Source organism: Atta cephalotes, assembly GCF_000143395.1.
Source record: "Atta cephalotes unplaced genomic scaffold scaffold00013, whole genome shotgun sequence".
Lineage (NCBI taxonomy): Eukaryota > Metazoa > Arthropoda > Insecta > Hymenoptera > Formicidae > Atta > Atta cephalotes.
In genome coordinates this window covers 5,388,466-5,398,893 of record NW_012130077.1, presented here as the reverse complement: position 1 = coordinate 5,398,893, position 10,428 = coordinate 5,388,466, and the positions used below count along the sequence as shown (strand labels likewise).

Here is a 10,428-nt window from a genome sequence, read left to right as displayed (position 1 = left end):
AATATGATAAAGAATATTTTGAAATAAAAATATAAACATGACTACAATTAAGTTTTGAAAAAATTGTTGTCACGCGATTTCTCATTTTGTTGTTTAATAAATATCAATTGTTTTCCGAGTTTCAATTGAGAAATTTGCCTAGATTTATAACAAGTTGGATAGAAATGAGAGATCCTTCGGAACGAGCTAACTTGTCGATTCTCTTCGAGAAATACATTCCAACCCTGCTGGAAGTAACAAAATCAAAATTCAAGAAGATCACTCCTTTACCAGAAATATGTCACTTACAAATGCTTTGTCACTTACTCGATTGCTTTCTAACTAAAGAAAACGTACCACTGGACTGCCCAAAGGAATGGTAATACGACATCAATAAATAAAATTTTCTAATAGTTTCCGCAATCCCTTTTATAATAACTAATGATAAAAGATACAACATTTTACGTTTACACTTTAGGTATGAATTATATTTTGCGTTCGCCTGCATTTGGGCGTTTGGTTCAGCAATGTTTCAAGATCAGTTGATTGATTGGCGGAATGAATTTAGCAAATGGTGGCAAAATGAATTTAAAACTATCAAGTTTCCATCAAGTGGAACTGTATTTAATTACTTTATAGAACCAGAAACGAAAAAATTAATACCTTGGACAGAAAAAGTCGTCTCGTTTGAATTGGATGCAGATATTCCACTTCAGGTTGTCTCCAAATTTTATTAATTTATTTGAAAATAAGAACGTAATATGCCAAATCACAACAATGTTCAACGAGTAAGAATAAAAATAAGATGTTGTACATATATTAGATATATAAGATATTTAACTTTTAATACAGTCCGTTTTGGTACCAACTGGAGAAACAATACGCTTCCGTTTTTTCATGGATTTATTGATAAAGAAGCGCGTTCCGATCATGTTAATTGGTGGAGCAGGTTCCGGAAAAAGTGTCATTGTAGCCGAAAAATTGGCAGCTTTGCCAGATAATTATAACATTGCAAATGTTCCCTTTAATTTCTATACTACATCAGGTAAATAAGAGAGACAATTCAAGTTTCTAAAACTATAAAGATTTGCAATTATAATAATATTTTACAAATTTTCTATACGTTTTTGAAATAATAACTTATTATAGAATTATTGAGAATTATTTTATTTTGAAAAAAAATTATTGTTACGCCTACAGAAAATTAGACAAATTAATACTTTCAAAATTAAAATTTTTTAAATTAATCTTAAAAGTGTCAATTGCTTATGAAATATTAATATATGAATATTTAGAAACGAAAAAACTTAATTTCTGATAAATCAGTCAGTTCTTCGCAAATGATTGTCAATTGTACGTTATAATTGACATAATCTTTATTTTAACGACAAACTACATTGGTTTCATTTTCGTTAAAAAGATATGTTGCAAAAAGTACTTGAGAAACATTTGGAGAAGAAAGCGGGACGTAATTACAGTCCACCGGGAACAAAACTTTTGGTGTATTTCATAGACGACATGAATATGCCGGAAGTGGACACTTATGGAACTGTACAACCTCATACTTTGCTTAGACAACATATGGATTATAATCACTGGTAATAATTTCGATCTGTAGGGTGAGATGTATAGAGCGTGACAAATTAATTTCTGTTTAGTTCTGTTAGTACTAATTTAAGCGTTTATCTCAGCATAAAATAATTCATTATGATCATTAAATATTCTACAAAATCTGAATTATCAATTTGTCACAATTTTAATTCCTCGTCACTAACGTAAAATACATAAAAATAATGACAAAAAAATAAAAAGTGCGATAAACATACAATGTAGGTACGATAGAACAAAATTAACTTTGAAGGAGATTCATAATACGCAGTATGTATCTTGCATGAATCCTACTGCAGGCAGTTTCGTCATAGATCCACGCTTACAAAGACACTTTGCCGTGTTCGCAGTTAGGTAAATTATAATTTTTTTATTCAGTAATATACATATACATAAAACATACAAGCGAATATTTTTATCATTGTATTAACCTTTCATATTTTGTATTAATCTTTGATATTTTGCTTATTCTCAGTTTTCCGCAAAAAGAGGCGCTCATAATGATATACAGTCAGATCCTTAAGCAACATGTGATTGATCCACAGCAAAAGTTTGATCAAGCGGTGCAAACATTCATAGATCCTTTGATAGAAGCCGCGTTATATCTTCATGATAAAACCGCCACGACTTTTCTACCGACGGTCATCAAGTTTCATTATGTTTTCAATTTACGCGATTTAACCAATATATTCCAGGTTAGAGTCGCGAAGAATATCGATCAATATTAACGACAACATGATTTTCCGCATAATAATGGCGATAATCCTGCTTCAATGTTACGCACAGGGAATGCTCTTTGCCCGTGGCGACGTTTTACCACTTCCGAGTCACATAATCAGGCTTTATGCTCATGAAGCGATGCGAGTGTATCGTGACAAATTGGTAAACTTCGAAGACCAGAAAGTATTCGATCAACTACTGCTCAAAGCGCTCCGCAAAAATATACCCGTACGTTTAACAAGAAGAGATTAATGAAAGTCATAATCACAAATAGAACAAAATTTGTAATTCTAATTAATTTTATTCTGCACTGGTTTACTTGCAATGATGTACTTATACATATATATCTATGTTTATGTATATTTATACTCATCAGTTATTTCATTGATTAACGATCTCTCAGGAGTTGGACAAAAATGAAATTAGTTTGGAGCAGCCGTTGATATACTGCCATTTCGTAGAAGGAATCGGCGAACCCAAATACGCGCCTGTCAAAAATTGGACGCAGTTTGTAAAATTACTCGACGAAGCTTTGCTCAATTATAATGAACTGGTATTATCTCGATCATATATTATCATCTCGTATAATGTACTTAGTTTAAAATGTATATCTTTTTAATTTCTTTTTAAATAATTATATCGCAATTCTGGGTCAAGTAATAATACTATCATTATTTATATGTACATGATGAAATACCATATATATATATACATACTGCTAATTGAAAAATGATTTCTGATTCAACCATTTATAATTCCCACATTTATATTATGTTTATATCTCTAATTCATATCTCTACAATCAATTATTGATCAAATATAGGTATCAGCGATGAATCTAGTATTATTCGAAGATGCTATATATCATGTGTGTCGCATCAACAGAATTTTGGAGGCACCGAGAGGCAATGCGCTTCTAGTAGGTGTAGGTGGTAGTGGCAAACAATCTTTATCGCGTTTGGCTTCTTTCGTTTCCTTATTGGAGGTAAATAAAGCTGTTTTCAGCAGGCATTGTAAGCATAATGTTTAAATTTTAACGAACTTTCCAAATTAATCAAAAAGATACTTGACAGGATAGATATCGCAGACTGATGGTTGTGATTTTAATTGATAAATAATAAATAAAACAATAAAAAAATCAATTATTTCCTGTACAAATTATTAAAACAATTTCCAATGAATCTACACATTAAAAATCTAAAAAAAGTTTGTTATGTTTACTCGTATATTAATTTTAATGTGTACAATAGGTGTTTCAAATACAATTACGTAAAGATTACTCCTTAAACGAACTGAAAGCTGACTTAGCCATGTTGTATCTGAAGGCCGGGGTGAAGGGAATCGGTACTACTTTTTTATTGAGTGATTCTCAAATTGCGGAAGAAAAATTCTTGATTGTGGTGAATGATATGTTAGCGACGGGGGAAATCATGGAACTGTTTGCCGATGACGAAGTGGACAATATCATCAACGCCGTACGCAATGAGGTAAAATACACGTATCACTCTTCCAGTATTATTAAAATAATCTCTATATTCTAATAAGATACGAAAGTGGAATATCGGATTATTTTAAGTATTACTTGTGTAAAGTAATAGTTACACAAAAGAAATTTTACTATTTTGTTTTATCCTATTTTATATATACATTTTTTTTCACATTAAAATCCGAAAATGCTCAATTTCTGAAATATTTGAGAGACGGATCATGTTTATTCGTTCGGTGACTCGTCATGTAGGTTAAGCAAACTGGATTAATTGACACTAGAGAGAATTGTTGGAAATTTTTTATCAACCGCGTACGAAGACAATTGAAGTGTGTTCTGTGCTTTTCACCGGTAGGAGCAACCCTTCGGAAAAGGGCCAGGAAATTTCCTGCAATAGTAAATTGTGCTGCGATCGACTGGTTTCAAGACTGGCCGCAGAAAGCGTTAGAATCCGTGTCGACAACGTTTTTAAAGGTTTTTTTCACTCAATTAATAATTACAAAATTATTAAAATTTTGAAAGCAATGTTGAACAAGTTCAGAATAATTGTATAATTCATTACACTTTTCCCATAATGTGCTAAAGTGAAATATATTATTTTACACTATTTTTCTGTAGACAGCTTTAATCTGCTCTAACTTTACTTTTAACTCTAGGAGTTAAAAGAATTACCGATCGAATATCGAACTTCCGTGTCGCTGTTCATGTCTTTCGTTCATACGAGCGTTAACGATATATCCGCAATATATTTGCAAAATGAAAGAAGATACAATTATACGACACCCAAGTCATTCCTTGAGCAGATTTTCTTATATTCCAAGTTGTTAACAGAAAAAACACATGATCTGGAAGCAATGATCACGCGTCTCACCGATGGATTGGTGAAACTCGAATCCTGCGCGATTGAGGTAGTTTCTGGTTTATCTCTCGTTAGATTTAACTTATTTATTATACATATTATATAGGAATAATCGAATATATGCAGTATAACAGAAAATTAACAAACATGCTTGCCGTGTTATACTACAAAGATTTCATATGTTCCATCCACTAAACTATTTTTTGTGAGGTAGGCTGACAAATTAAAGATCATTTTGACGGCTCAAGAGATTGAGTTGAAGGAAAAGAATAAGATACTTGATAAAATATTGCTCGAAGTACGTGCGGAAAATGTAAAAACGGAGGCAGAAAAAGCTATCGGTAAGATATTGGAGAATAAAAACAACAATGCTAAAATAACACAATGAAATTTTAGTGACCGAGGAAGAGGCAAAAGTGCACGAAATCAAGGAGATGGTATCAAAAAAACAAATACGTTGCGATGAAGACGTGGCCCAAGCGGAGCCAGCGGTGAGGCAGGCCGAAGCTGCGCTCGATACTTTAAACAAGGTTAATGAATTTACATTGCAATTATAGATAAATAAATATTAACAGACCAAATTACATAATACAAATTTCCAGGTAAAAGCAATAACTTAAAATAAATAAATAAATTTTGAAGCTATAATGCCAAAATCAGAAAAGTGTCTTGTAGATATTTCTTTTTTACTCTAAAATATAAAATTTTAGTTAGAGTGGAACAAATAATTTCTATATTGCAGAATAACTTGACCGAAATGAAATCTTTCGGATCTCCGCCGGATGCCGTGCTTATGGTCGCCCAGGCCGTGCTCGTTTTATTTTCACCAAGAGAAAGGATTCCGAAAGATAGAACTTGGAAGGCTTGCAGAGTGATAATGGGGTCTATTGATGGATTTCTGTCAGAGTTACGTAATTATGATAAAGAGAATATACCACCGGAAGTTGTAAACGCAATTCAGCCGTACATCACTAATAAAGGTAATCTGTATATCGTCAAATCTGATATTTCATCAAGTAAAACGTTATAAATACATCTTTTGTACATAAGAAAACTATAATACATTTGAGAATAAAAAAATAACTACGCATATGATTAGAATTTGATCCGGACTTTGTATATTCAAAGTCGCAAGCGGCAGCGGGACTTTGTAGCTGGGTGAAAAATATTATGGTGTTTCATTATATCAACGAGAATGTAAAACCTTTGAGAGCAGCGCTTGCTGAGGCAAACGCCGAATTGAAGGCTGCTATGGACAACTTGAATTCTTTGAAGGACCGTTTAGCGGTAAGCTTGCTTCAGTAATGCAGTAATCTTTATCTCATTCGTTTCTTATAACAGAGTGAAACGATGTTTTCTTATTTGCGCGCAGGAGCTTCAGAAAGTGTTGGATGTTTTGGGCGAAAAAATGAATGTGGCTTTAGCTGAGAAACAAAAATGTCAAGAAGAAGCAGATGCGACTGCATTCGTTATAGACCTAGCAAATCGATTGATAAATGGTCTAGCGTCTGAGAATATTCGTTGGGCTGAAACTGTACAACTGTACGTAGATTTGCCTTTATATATAATATTTTAAATGTTATAGAAATATTAGAAAAGAAAATTATTTGAATAAAAAAAAACGATGATCAGTTAAATAGACATCAAATATATTTCATTTGATTAACTCGATATTTATTTATTCGAATTTACTGTTGTTTATTCAATTAGTTTTATTTTAATGCAATAACTTCGAGATAATGTCACACGTTAAGTAAGTTCCTAAACGGATAAAATTTATGATAAAACAGACTAAAGGAATCCGGAATTACGCTACCAGGCAACGTATTGCTTATCACAGCATTCCTTTCTTATATGGGATGTTTTACAAAAAAATATAGAATAGATCTTATGAATTTATATTGGTTACCGTTTCTCAACAATCTGCAAGTACCAATACTGTATACGCCAAATTTGGATCCATTGTCATCAATAACTGACGATGCAATAATTGCCCAATGGAATAACGAAGGTAAAAAGTATAAAACTCTTTATCATAGCATAATATCAATTATACTAAGATATAATTATATAAGATACAGAACATTTTAAAATATGAAAATCAAACAAATCGATGATTTTCCGTGAATAAATAAATAAAAAAAGCAAATGAAAAACCGAGTAAATTTTTTTCGGCTAATTTTTAACTAAAAATTTTACATAGGTTTACCTACAGACAGAATGTCTTCGGAAAATGCCACGATACTTATAAATTCGTCTAGGTGGCCACTAATGATTGATCCGCAATTACAAGGAATCAAATGGATAAAAAACAAATACGGAGAGAATTTGATAGTGCTACGTTTAACTCAAAAGTATTATCTTGACAAAATTGAACACGCTATCGCCAATGGAGACATAGTACTTCTGGAAAATATCACGGAAACTATCGATGCTGTTTTAGATCCAATCGTAGGTCGGGTTTTAATAAAGAAGGGAAGGTACATTCTCCTTTTTTCATTAATAAACAAACTACTTGACCAAATTGATCTTGTAAAATTGAACGCTAACAAAGGGCTATCAAGGTGGGAGACAAAGAGGTGGATTATAACCCACGCTTTCGTCTGATCTTACAAACAAAACTGGCGAATCCTCACTATAAGCCAGAAATGCAAGCTCAGACTACACTCATCAATTTTACGGTTACGATAGACGGTTTGGAAGAGCAGCTATTAGGTGCCGTCGTGAAAGCGGAGCGTCCGGATTTGGAGTCGAGCAAAGCCAAGCTCACGACTCAGCAGAACACGTTCAAGATCACGTTAAAAATGTTGGAAGATGATCTGTTGCATAGGTACGTAGACAAAGAAAAAAAGAAACGAGCGTGTTAGAGATAACATAATGTTTTTTTCTTTATTATTCCGATTGACTTTACAAAGAGATATCTTACTCAACAGCCGAATTCTCATACAATCATTCTGCACTGTTTAATTATTTATTTAAATTGTCTTATTCGCGATTCGACTTGGTCAGAATGCTTGCTCGCTTGTTTTATTAGTCTAGCACGAAACAGAAATGTGTAGAAAAAAAGAACAATCTTTTGATTAAGCATTTATATGAATTACTTTTATCGTTTCGTTGAGATTGGCGACGGCAGGTCCCGATATTTTGACTGATGTCGCTCTTGTGGAAAATCTCGAAACTACGAAGAAGACTGCCAGTGAGATCGAAGTAAAGGCAATCGAGGCGAAGATAACTGCCATAAAGATAGACGAGGCGCGAGAGTCCTACCGACCAGTGGCATCCAGAGCCAGCCTCCTCTACTTCATCCTTAACGATCTCTACAAGATCAACATGCTGTATCAGTTTTCTCTCAAGGCATTCAACACGGTCTTTGAAAACGCTATTAAATTTGCGGAGTCGGCAGATGCCTTTACTAAACGCGTCGCCAATTTAATCGACAGCGTTACGTATTTGATTTTTACATATACCAGCAGAGGATTGTTCGAGAGCGACAAGCTCATATTTTTGTGCCAGCTAACTCTTCAGGTACTAAACTACCTCATAAATACGAATAAAAATACTTGGCCGATTTCTCTTTGAAAAAACATAATACAAAATGAATCTTATGACATTTGCTGTATTTTCTTTTTCACAGTATAACTTGTATTTTCGAAAATTTTCTTTTTTAAATAATGTCTATAAAATTTTAAATATTAATTTTAAATATTAATTATAAAATTTTAAATAATGTCCGAAAAAAATCTTTTAAGTTGTCTTCAAGTATTACATATAACTTTAACAATTTGAAATAATTTTTCTGCATTTTTACTTTTTGTAAATTTTTATTAAAATATATTTTAATAAATATATTTTAAGTCATATATTTTAAGAAGTTATTATTTATAGAGTGAAGCAATATTTTTCAATTATTTACATACGTAATATAGATGTATTGAACAAATACTGTGATTTAGATTCTAATGCAAATGAAAGAGATAGATCCATTAGAAGTGGATTTCCTCTTGCGATTCCCTTATCTCCCTGATGTCATGAGTCCGGTGGATTTTCTGAGTAACATTGGCTGGGGTGGCATCAAATATCTGAGCGGAATGGAAAATTTTCACAATTTAGACCGCGATATAGATGGAGCTGCAAAGAGATGGAGAAAATTCGTCGAATCGGAAACACCTGAGAGAGAAAAATTCCCCCAGGAATGGAAAAATAAAACAACCTTTCAAAGACTTTGTATATTGAGATGTGTGAGAGTTGATCGAATGGTTTACGCTATACGGTAATTTACTAGAATAAGATTTTGAAATAATCCATTCCATTCTTCTTTAAATAGAAGATTAATTATATTAATAAAAACATAAAATACATTTAATTTTCTTTCGATTTACTTTTTCACTTTCTTTTAATTCTTTAATCATTAAGCCTCTAACGAATGTAGATACTTCGTGGAAGAGAAACTGGGAGCAAAATTCTTAGAGTTTCGAATGAAACCCTTTGAAAAATCGTACGAAGAAATGAATGCGAGCACGCCAGTATTTTTTATTTTATCTCCAGGAGTCGATCCTCTAAAAGTATGTCTTTTATACTTCTAAATGTAGAGATTTGACATTAATTGTATATTTAAATACTCAGTTTAATAAAGTGACTTTAGTATCGCCTAATCTTAAATTTAGTATCGCGATTCTTCAAAATATTCCTTGATGTAATTTTGATAACAAATTAATAAAAATGGAATTATGATTATACGTAGGATGTTGAGAAACTCGGTAAACAGCTCGGCTTTACATTCGACGCACAAAATTTCCACAATATATCATTAGGACAAGGTCAGGAACCTATCGCGGAGGAGATGATAGAAGTCTCAGCGCTCAAAGGTCATTGGGTTATACTTCAGAACATCCATCTAGTGAAGAACTGGTTGCCAAATTTGGAAAAGAAGATAGAACAACTCTCGGAAGAGTCACATAAAGATTATCGGCTTTATGTTAGTGCAGAACCAAGTCCAGATCCTCACACGTCGATAATACCACAAGTAAAAATAAAAGCTCACAAATACATAAGATGAGAGTTGCTCAAAAGAGGACTAATTTTTTTTGTTCATATTTTATTAAAATTAATAATAAAAATGCTAACTACAACGCATTACTACATAAATTCTAATTAATCTAAATCATACTCTTTTCGGAGTGCTTATCTTACTAAAGGCGACTAATCAAACTTTCTTAATATCATTTTGTTTATTATTTTAATACATTGCAAAAAAGGGTATACTAGAATCAGCCATAAAAATTACCAACGAACCACCAACGGGTATGCGCGCCAACATTCACAAAGCTTTGGACAACTTTAGCCAGGATATATTGGAATCTTGCTCCAAGGAAACTGAGTTCAAAGCTATTCTTTTCACTCTGTGTTATTATCATGCTGCCGTGGCCGAGCGTAGAAAATTTGGGGCACAAGGATGGAATGGGGTCAGTATTTTAAATTTTACAAATTTGTGTGACTTGGCATTTTTTAAGTTTGTTTTAGATCATCTATAATTTGCAGTAAAATTCTATGTTTTTATTATCATGTATTACACAGAGAACTTTAAAAGTTTCATTTATAATATAAAATTTTGATTTATGTATATATTGTTTTAATAATACGTATGATACTTAAACATTATACAAAAATTATAAAGCTTTTAGATGGAAAATGTTAGGGATATAAAAATAGACGCATCAAGTTACGAGAGAGAGAAAGAGAGAGAGAGAGAGAGAGAGAGAGAGAGAGAGAGAATAAA

General features: G+C 32.4%; 1 protein-coding gene across 1 annotated transcript in view; it reads left to right on the top strand.

Moving 5' to 3' along the window:
- Nucleotides 1-10,428, top strand: part of LOC105617724 (dynein heavy chain 9, axonemal-like) — a 31,603-nt gene that overhangs the window by 17,850 nt on the left and 3,325 nt on the right. Inside the window, exons 35-59 of the mRNA XM_012199278.1 lie at nucleotides 143-358; nucleotides 458-695; nucleotides 832-1,024; nucleotides 1,400-1,577; nucleotides 1,813-1,941; nucleotides 2,063-2,282; nucleotides 2,374-2,535; nucleotides 2,714-2,860; nucleotides 3,131-3,292; nucleotides 3,558-3,794; nucleotides 4,046-4,267; nucleotides 4,450-4,701; nucleotides 4,867-4,993; nucleotides 5,049-5,182; nucleotides 5,395-5,632; nucleotides 5,752-5,939; nucleotides 6,025-6,194; nucleotides 6,443-6,663; nucleotides 6,856-7,132; nucleotides 7,207-7,482; nucleotides 7,772-8,177; nucleotides 8,606-8,922; nucleotides 9,082-9,214; nucleotides 9,394-9,675; nucleotides 9,908-10,114. Of these exons, the coding sequence (XP_012054668.1) occupies nucleotides 143-358; nucleotides 458-695; nucleotides 832-1,024; nucleotides 1,400-1,577; nucleotides 1,813-1,941; nucleotides 2,063-2,282; nucleotides 2,374-2,535; nucleotides 2,714-2,860; nucleotides 3,131-3,292; nucleotides 3,558-3,794; nucleotides 4,046-4,267; nucleotides 4,450-4,701; nucleotides 4,867-4,993; nucleotides 5,049-5,182; nucleotides 5,395-5,632; nucleotides 5,752-5,939; nucleotides 6,025-6,194; nucleotides 6,443-6,663; nucleotides 6,856-7,132; nucleotides 7,207-7,482; nucleotides 7,772-8,177; nucleotides 8,606-8,922; nucleotides 9,082-9,214; nucleotides 9,394-9,675; nucleotides 9,908-10,114 (5,332 nt within the window). The remainder of the gene's footprint in view (nucleotides 1-142; nucleotides 359-457; nucleotides 696-831; nucleotides 1,025-1,399; nucleotides 1,578-1,812; nucleotides 1,942-2,062; nucleotides 2,283-2,373; nucleotides 2,536-2,713; nucleotides 2,861-3,130; nucleotides 3,293-3,557; nucleotides 3,795-4,045; nucleotides 4,268-4,449; nucleotides 4,702-4,866; nucleotides 4,994-5,048; nucleotides 5,183-5,394; nucleotides 5,633-5,751; nucleotides 5,940-6,024; nucleotides 6,195-6,442; nucleotides 6,664-6,855; nucleotides 7,133-7,206; nucleotides 7,483-7,771; nucleotides 8,178-8,605; nucleotides 8,923-9,081; nucleotides 9,215-9,393; nucleotides 9,676-9,907; nucleotides 10,115-10,428) is intronic.